This window comes from Pogona vitticeps, chromosome 3, assembly GCF_051106095.1.
Source record: "Pogona vitticeps strain Pit_001003342236 chromosome 3, PviZW2.1, whole genome shotgun sequence".
Classification (NCBI taxonomy): domain Eukaryota; kingdom Metazoa; phylum Chordata; class Lepidosauria; order Squamata; family Agamidae; genus Pogona; species Pogona vitticeps.
In genome coordinates this window covers 144,281,611-144,298,800 of record NC_135785.1, presented here as the reverse complement: position 1 = coordinate 144,298,800, position 17,190 = coordinate 144,281,611, and the positions used below count along the sequence as shown (strand labels likewise).

Sequence of the window (17,190 nt, the reverse complement as noted above, 5' to 3'; positions counted from 1 at the left end):
AAGAGATCATCTGCTGTAAAACTGTTCCAATATTGTGCAATGTAAGGGCTTTTCAAAGAATAAACACTTTTCTTGCACACTGTACTTACTCACAAAGGAGGACTCCATTTTCCAAAGCAGCACGAAAATCCTTGTTTCCAAAACTTTTCCCAGTAACTGCCTAAAAAAGAAAGCACATACACATTGACTTTTATAGAAAATGGAGGGGGTGGGGAAGAGAAGAATCCAACCAGTGTATCTTTGCATCAGGAACGGGATTACCATAAACATTTCAATTGTACTGTTTTGGTGAGCATGGACAACTTCTGAGCTCCTGCCCAGCCTTAGCGCTAGGAAAGGGAAGGGTGCTCAAAGGAAATCAGAAGCACATCTCCTTGAAACTGTGGTGTGCCTTCTGTGATGACCCCCTGTCCTTGTCTCTAAACTTGAGCCTAAACATCCACATACTCTGGTGGCATATGAAAGTTTAGAAGACCTCAGGGCAAGCCCTCTATCAGTGGGGAAGGATTCTGGCTACAACATGTTCTGGATCACTCCCGGTTGTTTTCCCATGCTAATCAGTGGGAGAAGATACTACCTATGAACAAAGACAGAGCAAATACTCTAAAAATAATAGTCCAGTACAAGTGTGATTTAGCAGTTAAAGTGTTGGACTGGAACGTATGATCCCTCAGTTCAACCACATACTCAGCTGTGAATCTCGTTTACTGACATAGGACCATATACCTTCTCTTCAACCAACTCACCATCATCATGGGGCTGCTGTGAGGATGCAACTGAGACGGGGAGCAATATACCCTGCCTTGAGTTCACTGAAGCCAGTATAAGTGTAAGCAAATGACAGCAGTACCATTATTAAAAGTGACAATAGTAAAAGTTGCACACTGCCACCATCACAATATAATAGCAACAGTAGAAGTGGTCCTGATGAGCATCTGCTGCAATATTAGTAACATACAGTATTCTATTGGGACACAAGGGCTACAGAAAACCCACCCACACAGACTGGTACCTACATAAAAATTCCAACCACCACCCGCGACAAAAAAGAGGCATAATCAAAACAATGGTAGACCTTGCAAATCCGAACTGTGAAGCTCAATTTCTCAGGACAGAACTCAACCATCTGAGTTGGGCCCTACAGGCAAATGGCTATTCCAAGAATGAAATCACAACAGCCATCAAACCAATAAAACAACACCAAACTGAAGAGGAAAAACAGCCACCCACAAATAAAGTATTTCTGCCATACATCAAAGGGGTCACAGACCACATGGGGAAACTTTTGAAGAAACACAACCTACAAACAGTATTCAGACCCACCACAAAAATACAACAAATGTTACGGTCAGCAAAGGACAAAAGGGGCCCCCTTACCACTGCAGGACCATACTGGATACCTTAAAGTTGTGGACAGGTATATATTGGAACCACAAAATGCAGCATTCACACCAGAATCAAAGAACATGAGAGACACTGCAGACTAAAACAACCGGAAAAATTAGCAGTAGCTGAACATGCCATAGAACAAGCTGGACATGAAATTCTATTTCAAAATGCTATTTCAAAATGCTGAAGACAACACCAGCAATCATTATGTTAGACTGCACAGAGAAGCTATTGAAATACACAAACACCAGCACAGCTTCAACAAAAAAGAAGAAAGTTTAAAACTCAACAAAGCTTGGCTCCCAGCACTGAAAAATACAGCCTGCAAAAGGTCAACAAACTATACCTAGCCACAAGGACCAGTGATCACTGCACACAAAAGACCAGCTAACGACACCCATCAATCACAGTGAGAGATCATCTCTCCCCCCTTAGCACAACAATACACCCACAACAAAAACATGCCGATCACCATAATCACCCAATCTCCTGAAAAGCACAAAAGCTGATCCCAGTTATAAATACTCAACAATCCAACAAACTGCACCAGAGCACAGAGTTCTGACTCCTGTCCTCTGAAGATGCCGGCCACAGAGACTGGTGAAGCATTAGGAAGAAAAACCTTAAGAACATGGCCAAACAGCGCAGAAAACCCACAACCATCGGATCCCGGCTGTGAAAGCCTTTGAGAATACATACAGTATTCTAATTATATTTGTGGAAGAAAACAACACTTAAATCATTGAAGACACTGCTCCCCCTCATAAAACTGCCATTTTCAGAACCAGCCATTCTTTTAGAATGGCACTCCTCTCAGCTATATGAACATAGACTCTCTGAGAGTGAAGGCACTCATAAATTCTTCTATAAGATGCTTACAACTTATCTAAAGAACCAAATGCTGCACAGTGGCAACAAGGAGGCACTGATACACAAGGAGAATCTGAATGAAGGTTCTCTTCATTTTAAGAAAAGATACTCAGCCATACTATCTACTATGCACTGATGATAACATCCAATTCTTTGTGCATCTTCTTTATAAAGACTGTAAGGACTAAGGATTCTTGAATCTGATGAAAATGAATCCTAAAGCAATTGAGTGTTCTCCTCTCCTCTCAACAGATCACAAAGGCTGAATTGTCATACATTAGATGAGTGTTTCCCATCCTGTGGGCCAAGATCCCCAAGGGGAGTGTTTTCTGGGGAGGGGAGAGAGGCACAGGTCACCTTATATGTGTTGTAGCCCTTGTTAAACATTTTCTTCTTTGACCTTTCAGATATTAAAGTTAGCATGAATATGTATGTATGTGTATATGTATGAAAAATAGGTCAATTGGGTGGGGTGGGAGGAAGCCTCTATTTTCTGAGAAGCAATAACTTTACCCCATAAAAATGCATTTTAATGTAAACATGTATCTGCCTTAATAAGTACAGAACTTTAAAAACAACTGGTTGAGAACCAATTAATTTCATACCACCAGTGCCTAGATTCATACTAAAAATTGGATACAGATGGTCTTGCAAAAGAACATTCTATACCAGGTATTCCCCACTGACTGAGTCTAAATAAATCATAAGTAATTTGTAGCATTAGAATTCCATACTAGGAATGGATGTCAAGTTCACAGTCCATTGTCCATTGCATAGTTAAGAGACTGATTTCTGAACGCATATTCCAGTTCAATGAATAGTACTAGATGGAAGATAGAGACCATTTTCAGACATCTCACTAAACCAGTCTTCTCCAGTCTGATAGCTTCCAGCTGTTTTGAGTTTTACCCCCGATGAAGCCAAGCTGCCATGGTTAATGATTAGGAATTCTGCAAGTTGTAGCCGAAACATCTGGATGATACCAAGCTGTACAAGCCTGTGCTAAACTATGGCTCAGCCTAATATAGCAAAAAAAAAGTTTTGAAACTATTGGTTAAATTAGTGCTATAAGGTGCTCAATTTAGAACTCCAGAAAAGTTCATATAGTATTTGATGAGATTCGGGGATTTCTTTTTGTTCCATTGCTCTGCTTAATGACAGTTTCTTGTTTATAACCTGTTCTGCTAAACTAATCACATAGGATATCATTATGATTTTAAAAAATCCACTGCTACGTGTTATGATTCATAACCTGATAATAGAGCAGAAGGGCCATTCACCAACTTATTAACTGAGGTGTGGTGCCTTTTACATGGCGAGCTTAACTGATGTTTGGGTGGTGGTGGTGGGGGGTGTATGGACAGAAAGAAAAAAGCACATCCACCACAACCAATAAAGGAAATGTCTGAAGAAATAAAACTATTTGTTTAAATGCTTACCACATTTTTTTTTTTTGCCAGGGCTCACACCCATCTAGGGTTATGCCTTGCTTTTTCAATTAAGAAACCATTTCTCAAATTCTTGTTCAAATTTCATGTTGCTTCCCAAATCCATTGAAGTGGACTTTAGTGATCTTTCCAGGAGCCATGCTTCAAGCCTCAAGCTGAGTTGTTCCAGGGTGGCAAGAACATAAGAATTAAGCTTAGGATATAAATATGACTCTTATGAGGAAGAGCAGGATACACATCAAAGCAATTTTTTAAATGGAGCAATTTTTAAAAGGGGTGAGATGTTCTTATTCAAGATTATTTTGTTTAATTCGCTCAGGCAAACCTGACAGGAGCAAGTAGCTTCAGATAAGGTAGTCATTTAGGATATAGGAAGCTGTTCACATTAGGTCAGGTTGTTTGCCATCTATCCAAGCAAGGTCTGATTTGATTGAAAGGAACTCTCCAAGGAGTGAAGCAAAGGCCTTTCCTAGTTACTAGCTACCATATTCTTTCTGTTTATTTGTTCTGAAGATTTAGATCTCATCTTTCAATCCAGCAACTTTTAAAGTGGCTTACAGGTTGCAATACAAAACTCCAGTTTACACTCACAACCACCTCACCACACTCTACCCCTTAGACCTTCTTGTTGACAAACAGGGCAGAATGCTAAACTGAAGATGTCAGGGATGGAGAATTCTATCTACGTACAAAGAAACTGTGCCTGCTTACTTGCTTTTAAACAGCAACAGGGAACAACAGAACCTATCCATGCTGCAAACATGTCTCACCTCCCATTTTTTTGAACCTGGCTATGCCGTCCCACGCCCTCCAATGCCATCTAGTAAATCCATTTGGAACAGCACTCAAATGTTTTACATTTGTTGCCTACGTATCAGTTGCCTACCACTCTCTGCAGTTCCGGCATACATAGCTAGGCCAGATCAGCAGAGAGTGACAGGTAACAGATCTGGTACACTCAATGCAAAATGCATCAATTTACACGGCTGTCTAAAGGCCATAAAATGGTGATTAAGAAAAGTTATCCTTTGAGTTGTGCCCATCTAATATTGTTCTGAAAGAGACAGAGATTCAGGTATGCTCTATTCATAGATTCTCCTGTTTATTCCTTTATGTATTCAATTTGTATCCCACTCCCATGAGTGTCACGGCATTACTCTGGGTGGATTACAACTCATAAATTAGAAAACAAAAATAAAAATAGAAATATTAAAACCAATAGCAATAACCCTTAAAAAAAAGATGGCACCAACTAATGCTAGAACGGATGGATGAAAAGAGGGGAGGGATGAAGAGGAGGCAAAAGGAAGGGGGGAGGTGAAAGTTTAATTAGCATATTCCAGCTATGGAACAACATTGCACAAAAACTGTTTTATGGCATGGCCCAACACAGTGCTGCTGATTCTATAGGCTATATACCCTCATGATAATTAACATTTAGCTATTACTGGAAGAGAAGCAATACTTTGAAGCAACAAAGGAGCAGCTGATATTGCACTACGATGCTGAGGATCCATGCCCAGGAAGATGGTTAGCAGAAGTATATGTACCAGAGCACAATATCCTTTAAACAGCCAGGAATGCTTATTTGTAGCATGAAAATGTATGCAAGGGCAACACTTAGACAAATGCAGGCCACTTATTGCAAGCATCAAGGGAGAAAAAAAATATTCCTTCCCCACAGAGATTGCGTGGCATGCTATTAGTTCAAATAATAAACGTAACTGACCTCCAGACCTGGCCCTAGTCTAATGGCCTTGACATGCAAACTTGGCAGAAGTCTCTCAGCACATTAAAGCTAAAACAGTAATGGACAATGAAGCAAGTGCCAAACAAAGTAACAACAAATAAATCTTTAGAAAAAACTATTTGGAACTGCCCAACAGGAACCTCCTCTACAACAGCAGTCACTTTTAAATCAATACAGATACTACCATGCATCCATGCTTACATTCCAGAGTAGCCATCATGTTCCTACTGATGAGAGACATCTTATGGAAATAATGTATTTTGTAACATATAACACTCATCTATTGTGTTTACAGATTTGGCATTGCTGGCTACATTTCCTTGTCCTTACAGGGTGTTTACTGAATGCCTTGCATAATGAGGTGTTGCTTTACTGGAAATTTCACATGAAATATTTAATATGCAAAAAAAATTTGTTTCTCATGGCATGCCTAAAACAAACATACTTACCAAGATGGGTCTGACTTGTAAGGATCTCATTCATATCTAGCAATAAAAAGATTACCTAAAATGATGCCATTAGCTTATATCTGCCTTTTTAAAAAGCCAGTTGCATGTATTTCATACGTGATGGTTACTTGTGCTGTCATTTTAGGGATCTTTTTTTTTCATGCTCCAGTACATGTCTTTGTGTTATTTATTATTCAGTTTAGATCTTGCTTTCTAGTCCTAGCATAACATTAGGATTTCAAGTAACAGAAAATGTTAAAAGACTCTTCCTTATAAACCTAATATTTGTCTTCATACTGGTTCACCTTCCAGAGAGAAGTCAGGAGAGGGCTCTACTTCTCTCACACACTTATCCCCTCCTTTTGATGTAAAGCTTAGAAATATACTCCCAGTCCCCATTTCATATGTAAACACGGCAGAGATGTTAGTGTAGCAGCTACCATGCTTGGCCTGACACTACCAACTGCAGCATCAAGAAAGAGAAATGCAACACAGAAACAGGGGAAGTGTCCTGATGTTCTCCTGAGTGAAACACAAACAGCAACCTGAAGCATTCATTTTCTATTACCTAAAGGCTTGTGCTAGGAAGTAGTATACATTTCTCATGGACATAATAGATATTTAAACATCAAGTTCTGGTAGCACTAAAATTGTTCTTCGTTATTTCAGAAACATCCATGAGTTTCTTTCTGTTTCCAGTATTGCTCAAAGATAGCGACAGATATTTTCTATCTTCTGTTGCATTAAACTATGTACTGTGCTTTAAGCAAGATCACGTCACACTCGCAATGTTATAAGTCCTTAACAGTGATCCAGTGTGGTGCACTGGATCAAGTGAGGTACTAGAGTTCAGAAAACCTCGGTTTGAATCCCCATTTGGTCACAGAAACAGCTGAGGGGGGAGCCACTGGCAAAACCACCTCTAAAATATCTCACTGTAATATTGAATAAGTAAGATAGTAAGAGAATACCGAAAACAGAACATACTTTGGTTTCTGAAGCACAGAAAGAAAACAGAAAGTGTCAGTGGAAACTTCTGAAAAGCACATATTGCATATGGAGCAAAAAGAAGTAGAAATGATGTGAGGAAGTCCTGTGGTAGTATAATGAGATATTTGAGCATTAGCACATTTTTAAAGCAACAGTTAGAACTGGATATGGAACAACAGATTGATTCAAAATTGGGAAAGGAGTACAACAAGGTTGTATATTGTCTTGTCCCCCAGCTTATTTAACTAATATGCAGAATACAACATGCGGAAGGCTGGACTATATGAATCCCAAACTGGAATTAAGATTGCCGTAAAAAATATCAACAACCTCAGATATGCAGACAATACCACTCTGATGGCAGAAAGTGAGGAGGTATTAAAGAACCTCTTAATGAGGGTGAAAGAGGAGAGTGCAAAAAAAAAAAAAAAAACACAACTAAGATCATGGCCACTGGTCCCATCACCTCCTGGCAAATAGAAGGGGAAGAAATGGAGGCAGTGACAGATTTTACATTCTTGGGCTCCATGATCACTGCAGATGGTGACAACAGCCACAAAATTAAAAGACGCCTGCTTCTTGGGAGGAAAGCAATGACAAACCCTGACAGCATCTTAAAAAGCAGAAACATCACCTTGCCGACTAAGGTCCACATAGTCAAACCTATGGTTTTTCCAGCAGTGATGTATGGAAGTGAGAGTTGGACCATAAAGAAGGCTGACCACTGAAGAATTGATGCTTTTGAATTGTGGTGCTGAAGGAGACTCTTGAGAGTCGCCTGAACTGCAAAAAGAAGAAACTTATCCATTCTGAAAGAAATCAACCCTGAGTGCTCACTGAAAGGGCAGATCCTGAAGCTGAGGCTCCAATACTTTGGCCATCTCATGAGCACTCCCTGGAAGAGACCCTGATGTTGGGAAAGTTGAAGGCAAGAGGAGAAGGGCACAACAGAGGATGAGATGGATGGGCAGTGTCATCAAAACTACCAACATGAATTTAACCAACTCCAGGAGGCAGTGGAAGACAGGAGCGCCTGGCGTGCTCTGGTCCATGGGGTCACAAAGAGTCAGACACAACTTAATGACTAAACAACAACAAAAAATTTCCTACCATTGCCATAAGGTGGTAGAGACTTGATGGCACATAATAAAGTGAGCCCTGGGAGAGAATTCTCCAGGCCACAACATTAGGGAGAAAGTCTCCATTATTCTCTTCCTCTGCAGAATTTGTATAACAATTCCAGCTCCTATCCCACAGTTGCCCCAAGATTTAACCTAAAAGAAAGAGACCACCTACAGTAAGTGCACACCTTTAGTCTTGGTATAAAAAAAAAATTAAACCACAGAGATATGTTAAGGAAGGCCTTGTAAAGAGGGCCAGGGGTGGCGGTGGTGATAAGATGCTTATAGTCAATTGGCCCTTGATGTTCTTATCCCATTTTGTTCTTTTTCCCTTGGTGAAGGTGCTTCACTTTCTTTATGAACATGTGGAAGCAGCAACAAGTTTTTGATTGTAGAATTTTGTCCTTGCGGGCTTATGTAAAGATCTCTAGTAGCCTATCATTGTGAAGAAAGCAAGGAGGAAATAACATGTGGAGAGAGCACATGTAATTTAGAATGGATTTGGAACTTAAATTATAGTCTTCAGCAATTTTCTGTCAAAAGCATACCCTTCGGAGTACTTCTGTGTATATTTTAATAGCTTTACTAGTTTCTCCATCATTGAAGGTCATTACACTTACTGTTTTTATAAATAAAAGAGTGAGGCTTAAGGCAAAATGAACACATCCTCTCTCTAAAGGGGCTGCATTTAGAGGCACAAAAAGACCAGACATTTTTAGAACAGATGCAAAAACTGCACACAGAAAACCCAGATTTAAACAACTGCTTTTTAATGTTTTCTTGTTGATCTAAACATTGTCAAAGTTAGGAAGTAGCTTTAAACTCAACTTTTCATCTTCTTCTTGCAGTAACTATATCTTGAAGCAAGAACTGTCTTCTTTTTTCCTGCCTCCCACTCACTAAGTGTCCTTCTGTATCATGTCTATATAGAATGGCTTCAGAAGCAGATGGCCATAATGTGCAGTACTTAAATGTCAAACGCATTTTCTAGCAATCCTTGCCACTAAGACTGAGATGGAACACCCTGGAACTTCTATCCTTCCCAAGCTAAAGCTTGAGTCTGTGGCATTTTTGAAAAGATATCAGCTATTTTAAAATATTAAACGAAGGCATCTCAGTGGCTAAAATGGGCAAGGATGTATTTTAGGCATTCACTATGGCATCTTTATATATTGCAGAACAAATACAGTACAGTTACAAACATATCTGGATATACCTAGCACATAATCATATGTATATTGATGCACTGATGAGAAACAATGTGTTCTGGATTATAATGTGCCAGATAATCCTTACTTATCAGGAATGTAAACATATATAAAAAACATCTGGGATCCATGTATAGAAATAGCTAAGTCTGCTATTTTAGTTTAGTTAATAGTTTTTAAAAACTATTTTAAGTTTACTGTTGCTAGAGTACTATTTCGGGTTTGTTTTTTTAAAAATTAGAGAATGTATGTTAAGGGAGTAAATGTCATCAGAATCTCCCATAAGTCTAAGCTTCCACTTCTTTCCACTGCTGGAAACTGTTGTGAATTACAGGGCAAAGGGAACATAGCTAGTATTGCCCAACAGAGCCTAATGAAAGGCACATGGTGCCCGATCATCAGATTCAGAGCCAAAATCTGGCTCCTTCCCTGGCAAGAGATCAAAGAAGCTGCCTCTGGCAAATATGTTAAAGTAATTACATCCAGCAAAAGGGAGGGCAGATGTAAATCAAGACCAAATCAGACAGGAAAGGGGAATCTGGAGCATTTAATTTGAAATATGCTCAAATTACATCTTGTTCCAACCAAATTCTCTCTCAACATACATTCAAGAAGGATTGTTAAAAAGCAGCAAAACGACAGCAATTTGTAGCTAAGAACTACGGGACAAATTGGCTGTTGGCAAACATTCAATTTTCCTTAGCAGTATTTCTGTTCTTATGTTGAAATAAAACAAACAACTAGATGTTTCTAGACTAAGCTGAAGTAAAAATAAATAAATAAAATCTGTGACTGTCACCACGAAAGACTTTGCCACTTTGTTTCATTGCTCACATGAAAGTTTAAGCCACAGATGGCAAATTTCACTCAATTTAAATCTACCTGGGTGCAACATGCATCTTCTCCTCCCTGCACGAGGATAAACAACAGAAATGCCTTAAGTTCTTCCGCCCAACTATAAGCACTGCTGAGATAAACTAAGCAGGTCTGACAGAACTAACTCTTTTCTCTTATTAGGGTGTGTTTCCAGGAGCAAGAAGATCAAATTGCTACTCTGCTAGTTGCTATGTACATTAGCCACATACCAACTATAGGATTAACAAGCCAAAAACAGGCAAGAGCTATTATTACATATAAAACCTCCTACAGAGTTGAAGGAACCAATTTACAAAGTTAACCATAAAGGGCTTTACTTTGTGCATCTGTCTCTGTAGGCAACTCCTGTAAGTACTTCTTTTTTTGGAGATCATGGTAAAGACAGACACCTGTACCTTCTTTCTTCAGTTTTGCACAAAACATTTACTTCACACAGTTTCAGTCAGCTGCTCTTTTTTAGAGGAAAAGGTCCAGATTTTCCAGCTCTCAACAACCATTCAACCCTCAAACAACAGTGCTTGCTGCATCAGCCATTAGGAGTCATGGCATGAATACCGCTGGTTTAGAGACATAATACAAAAAGAAGAATCAGAACAGCTTCAAGGCCTAGAAAAATTACTGCCATATTTGGGCTCCCGACATCACTCTACAACTCCTATTGTCATGGTATAGGTTATTAGGGCTAAAATGTGATTTATGAATGGGATTTGTAGTCATGGAATCCATATTGGGATTTGTAGAAGGAATCCATATTGGTCTGTGTTAGCATGACTGGATGCTTCGAGAAGCTGTTTCTCCTCGAGCTAGCTGGAATTTTCCATGAAACTGCCTTGGCCAGAGACGATAAGGAGCCAAGAAGCAACATCAGGACGAGGGACAACAACACCTGTACATCCCGTGGGAAATGGAAGTGGAGTGTGAAGAGACAGCCCTTTGCGCTGATTGGTTAACATCACAGAAGAGTGAAGAAGAAGGGTGGTCCCAGCAGGGAAGAAAAATGGAGAATGGAGCCAGGTAGACAGCCTGATTTTTAGTATTGATTTTAGGATGGAGTTTTGAGTTCCAAATGCTAGTTTTTACTGTTAAGCTAGGATGTAGTTCAGAGTAAGATTAGAAAAAGGGGGGCTATGCCTAGCCTACCTTCTAAGCTATTTTTAGAGTTTCTTATTTTATTTTTGTAGCTGGAATTTGCTAAGATTCTAACTGCTATGATCTATGGAAATGTACTTGATGCTATGCTTTTGCAACAAACTGAATATCTCTAAAATTTTTATTTTTTCTAATAAAACAATAATTCTTAAAATCCTAAGTCTGGTCTCTTGAACAGCAAATCTGCTAGTATTAAATGACAGGCCACAGAGACGCTACTTGAGTCCATTACTAGCCTGAGTTTTGTTTGTCTTGGCAGACTCCAAAACTCATGATTTCTAGCTTTGTTTTTTCTCATTTAAATGCTCATTAGAACAGACTTGGGAAAAGGGTAAGTGGTGCTGCCTGGCTGGGTTACCTGGACTCTGCTCGGCTGTTTTAGGAGTATACCTATGCCCGGAACCTCTCTGTTCAAGCATCAGGTGATCTTTTAGAAGACCATCCATGATCACTGTGCATAATGGTTAGGAATTATGGGGTTTATAGTCCACCAACATCAAAGTTCAGAATCAATGCTCTGGAAGTCTTTTCTGATTTATTTATTTATTTATTTATTTATTTAATTCTATTTATACCCCGCCTATCTGGTCATTTCGACCACTCTAGGCGGTCAATAGCAGAATACAGACTGCCTCATCTATAAATGCCTCCCATATATCTAGCTTCTAGAAGTTTCTGCTGGAAACTATTGTGCAGTTCAGGGAAGCAGTTAGCAAAGAGTCACTTATCACCATCTTCTGTTAGCCTAGAGAGAGGACCGATGTGCAAGAGAACATGGCATAATGCTGACAGGCACAAGGAGATTGCCTTATAACTGAAAGCACAGTTTTGCCAGCCATGCATCTGGAAGGAAGGACAGTGAACATCAACACTCAACTCTAGGTTAGAGGATTGAATAGTTTTGTTTTCAACAAAGATCAAACACTCATAAGATCAAACACTCTGGTTCAAAGCCAGGCATTGCCTGCTGGATACAGTGGTTTACATACAGAGACAGACTTCATCAACACATTCCAAGAGCACCAAGAATATGATGATGTTCTCAATTGGTGAATTAAAAACAACACATACTATTTCCCACACAACCTCAAGCCCATCTCCTTCCATGTGACTTGAGAATGGTCTCCTTACTCAGAGAAATGGTTTTTGAAAGGCTATATCCCCTCAAAGCAGGGTATCCTTCACAATGCCCATGCTAATGTTGCCATGTCAGGAAATGGGAACGATAGCTCTGCCACCACTGAAAAGAGGTCAAGAGGAAATATTGAATGGGAATATTAGAGTACTAAAACAGTCCACACGATTAGATTAACCTGAGTAAATCCTGTCAGACCACCTAGATGAGCCACACTGATATACAATCTGATAAAGGAATGCCGCCCTTTCTCACAATATTTGCATGTAACCTACAGACAGCAACAACAAAAACAATAAGGCCTTTACAAGAAGCATATACATGGATCCAAGATCATGTGTCAGGAAACCCTGAAGGCTTATTGGCACCTGCACGAATCCACACATAATAGACAGTGGGGTTGATTTGGCTGCAAATTAATCAAATGGCAAAGCACTAGGAAATAACATGTATCTGCAGAAGTTGGCTGTAGTCCACAGGCGTTCAAGCCAAATAAAATGTGTTAGTCTTTAAGGCGTCACAAAATTGCTTGTTGTTTCTGCTTCAACAGACTAACATGGTTACCCTTCTAGATTTTTTTTAAGAATAAGGAATGCCATGTATTGGGTAGCATCCTGATCTTAGTCATCATTTGCTTACACTGCCTTTTCTAGTCAACATGAAAAGTATTGCTTCCTACTGCAAAGCAAAGAACAGTAAAAGAAAAACGTCTGAGAGTTCCTTGCATTTCTATTCTACTTATAATTTCACTGTGGTCAGTGCAATAAATCTTGGTGGAATGTCATTTCAGAACAAGAGCTCCCAAGAAAGTACTTAACGTAGTCTAAAATTGCTCATATGTATTAGACAAGACGCCTCTAGCATTATTTTTCAGACTACAATAGTTTCTATAATCAGCTACCTATTGGAATGTTCAGACATTAAGAACGTCTGATGTTCTCCCTAGCAACTGAGACAAAGGGTAGTCTATTCCATATAAATACTTATTTTCGCTGCAGCATACGACATGGCACCATGCCCATCTCTACAGCTTAAACCTTGCAATTATTTCCTTTTTAAAAATGTTATGTACAGACCTGCAGAGCAGCTGAAAACTCTTCCCTCGCCTTGCTCTGTGTAAGAAATTCAAACTTAAAAATAACTTCAGGGTTAGGTCACCCACCAACAAAGTTCAACTGATGGCTAATCAGCAGAAAATTAAAGGTGGGCCTTATTAAAGAGGAGGCTGAAACTTAAAATTCCGCACTTAATCTTCATGTATCAAATTTAATCTCATGTCTTTAAGAAAGGATTAGGATTTTTTATTGGCATGGTGGCAAGTTTATATATTTCATACCAAATATTTCTAGAAGGATTTGCTATTGTCCATCACCCAAATGCTAAGCATATTTATGCGGAAGTTTTGCAGGATTTGCGTGGAGTCTGCAGTTGTGACTAGGATTACTACCTCAATGCTCAAAAATAATGACTGACAAACATACTCTGACACCATACTCTGCCTCTGCCAATATTAGAGTTTGGTTATGATCATAACAATCTGTTATTTTAAGTCAACTGCTTAGTGGTTTAGGTATCTGGCTACAGGGCCAAAGTTTAGGAGTTCATTTCTCCAGAAAAAAAATATTTCTTTATCCAGCTTGTTGTTAGTCTGTGGAACTTCTCACCTTTAAATTTCTTGGAGGAAAAGTCCATCATAGGTTACGAGACATGATGGGGATATATAATCTCTAGGCTTAAAAGGAAGGTACTTCCAAATTCCAGATGCAGGGGAGGGGTATCAGGAGAGAGGTATCTAGTTGTCCCATGTGCTCCCAGAGGCATCTGGTGGGGCCACTGTGAGATACAGGAAGCTGGACTAGATCAGCCATTGGCATGATCCAACAGGGATCTTCTTATGTTCTTATGTTCACTGTGTCTCCTTGACGGGGCTAGACTCAATGATTCATAGAGTCCCTTCCAGCTCTGCAGTTCTAAGATTATGATGATGATTAATAGTTAATAATTCAGATGCTCTCTGAACCAGCAGAACTCAGCACAACAATGGATCTTCCCATACAAGCAAGTGTTTCTCCATTTATAAATGAAATGCATATCACTAGGTGATAGAAGTGTTTTGTTCTCAGTTCCATATATACAAGTGCCTTATGCAAAGCAGTTCAGACTTGGAGTAATATGGAACTGTTCCACACCAGTTAAGTTTCAATTTACTACTCTATTGATGTAGCAGGAAACTTCTATTCTTTCAGCACTAATCGAACTCTTAACCTCATCTGCATTGTGTAGATAATGGCAGTGTAGTCAGAACATATAAGAGATTTGATACTAGCAAAGTATGTACTGCAGATCAGCTTATAGTCAAACACAGGTTAAGTATTTGTAGTTTATATGTCCACTTGATCTACCACAGAATCACCTGCCTATAGTAGAGTCAGATCCCTCAGTCATCAAGTCCAACCCTCAGATGAAGCAAGAAATCTACAGCCAAAGCATCTCTGTCAAAGCAGCCACTTGTATTTTAAAAATTTAACTGGTAGAGAATTTACCACCCTTAGAAACAGTCCATTCCTCTGGTGCTATCAATGCTCTTGCTATCAATGACTTTGCTGAATTCAGTTAAGATTTAATCTGACATATTGTAGGGTTGCATGTGAATGTTTTTTTGTTGCCATTGTATTATGCTGACAGTTTGTAAGGAGTTAATTTATGGTAATTTTTTGTTTTCTCCATTGAAAACCATTGAATGGTCTGTCTAATGGTTTCCAATGGAGAAAACAAAAAATCATCATAAATTAACGAAGTGTCAGAACAACACCAAAATCAGTTTGCATAGGTTTCAGGAGGTGGGCTAACCATTGCAAGCATTTAAAACAGCTTCCAAACATTGTAAGACACTTTTACAGGAGTGAAAAAGGACTTCGCAAAGCCATTGAAATGTATTGAGTCGGCTTCAATACATTCCAATGGAGGAAACATTGTTTCACACAGCGATGTTTCCTATGGGGATTTTCACTCAGCGATGGCAATCCGTTCCAATTGGAACGGATTAACCGGTTTTCAATGCATTCCTATGGGAAATGGTGTTTCACAGAACGATGTTTCACACAACGTTGATTTTTTTGGAACCAATTAACATCGTTGTGTGAGGCACCACTGTACTGTGATTTTGAAGGCCCAGCATGGGTTTCTTAAAAATGAGACATGCCAAAGTAATTTTAGCCATATGCTTTATAATGTCAAAATCTTAGTAGATAATAGGGATGCTGTGGATTTTAGAAAAGCTTTTGACTAGGTCCATTATGGTTTTCTTGCAGCCAAACTGGTAAAAAGTGAGCTAGATGATGCTACTGTTGAGTGGCTTTATAGCTGACTGATGGGGCCATACCTGAAAAGTGTTCACCAGTGGTTCTTCCTCATCCTGGAGAAGTGACAAATAGGGTGCTGTGGCATCTGTCCTGAGTCTAGTATTGTTCAACAACTTTGTAAATGACTTGGATGAGGGCATGGGGTGGGTACTCATCACATGGGCTGAGGACGTCAAATTGGGAGGCATAGGCAGTTTATTAGAAGACAGATTCAGGATTCAAGAAAACTTAAACAGATGGGAGAACAGGAGAAATATAAAGTTTTTTGTTTAAGGGGGGGAACATAAGAAGAGTAGCAGTTGGCTTGATAATATATATGAAAGGGATCTGTGGTCTTACTAGAGTGACCACAAGCTAAACATGAGACAATAGTGTGGTGTAGTGGCAAAAATAAAAACTCATAGAAAATGCAAGAGCAATAATAATATCACTCTATTCAGTTTAGGACCTTGATACCTGTCAGAGCGCCTTCCACCTAATTCTATCTGTGTCACTCATTCTAGTCAGGCTGGGTGACTGAGGGGCTTAACTCCGAGAGAGGCCCGGAAGGATAAAACTAGAAACCGGGCCTTCTCGGTGGTGGCCCCTCGCCTTTGGAACATCCTCCTCCTTGAGATCCGGCTGGCTCCCTTGCTGGGAGTTTTTAAGAGTAAACTGAAGACTTGGCTCTTCAGGTAGGCCTTCCCTTCTGCCTTTACTTAATTTCTTCTCTCGGTTTTTCTATCTTGGATTATGTTGACTTGTTGTAGTCTTTTTATTGATGATTTTAACTTCATTGCCTTTTTTGGACTGTAAACCGTAAGACACTTTTACAGGAACGAAAAAGAGACATTGTTGTGTGAAAATCCCCCATAGGAAACATCGCTGTGTGAGGTGGCAAATTTAACAGAAAAAGGCATCGTTGTGTGAATTCATCGTTGTGTGAGGCACCCGTTGTGCGAGGCACCACTGTATTCTCTTCCAAGTTCTCACAAACCAACTGATCTATAGAAAACAGCCTGGTTAGGGCACTGATCCATCTAGCACAGTAGCGCCTGATCTGACTAACATCAATTTTACAAGGACTCAGATCATCTCAGCTTCTGTAGTCATGATTCTTCTTCCATGGAGTGGCAGGAAACAAACCTGAGGCTTTCAGTGGACGAAGTGTGGCTCCCTCCACTGATGCATGTTTCCTGCAATCTAGTCCAAACTGCAGATTCAAATAGCCAGGATTTTCCACCGTGTTTATACACCTACTTGATTAGTCCATATAATTAAGATTACTGCATGTGTCATCAGCCGTGACAAGTTGTGGCGAAGATATAACATAGCAGAGATACTTGCAGAACACGTTTAACAGAACAAGTGGCTCTAATAAATGAGCTCTGCTATTTAGTCCTCAGATAAGCCACCATACAATAGCAACCCAAAGCTTCCAAGATCCAGAGATCACCAATTAAT

At 39.5% G+C, this 17,190-nt stretch overlaps 1 protein-coding gene across 11 annotated transcripts in view; it reads right to left on the bottom strand.

Moving 5' to 3' along the window:
• Window positions 1-17,190, bottom strand: part of LMO7 (LIM domain 7) — a 163,417-nt gene that overhangs the window by 106,405 nt on the left and 39,822 nt on the right. For all 11 annotated transcript variants that reach the window (XM_020783502.3, XM_020783503.3, XM_020783504.3 and 8 more), the window contains exon 3: window positions 90-160. In XM_020783502.3, the coding sequence (XP_020639161.3) occupies window positions 90-160 (71 nt within the window). The remainder of the gene's footprint in view (window positions 1-89; window positions 161-17,190) is intronic.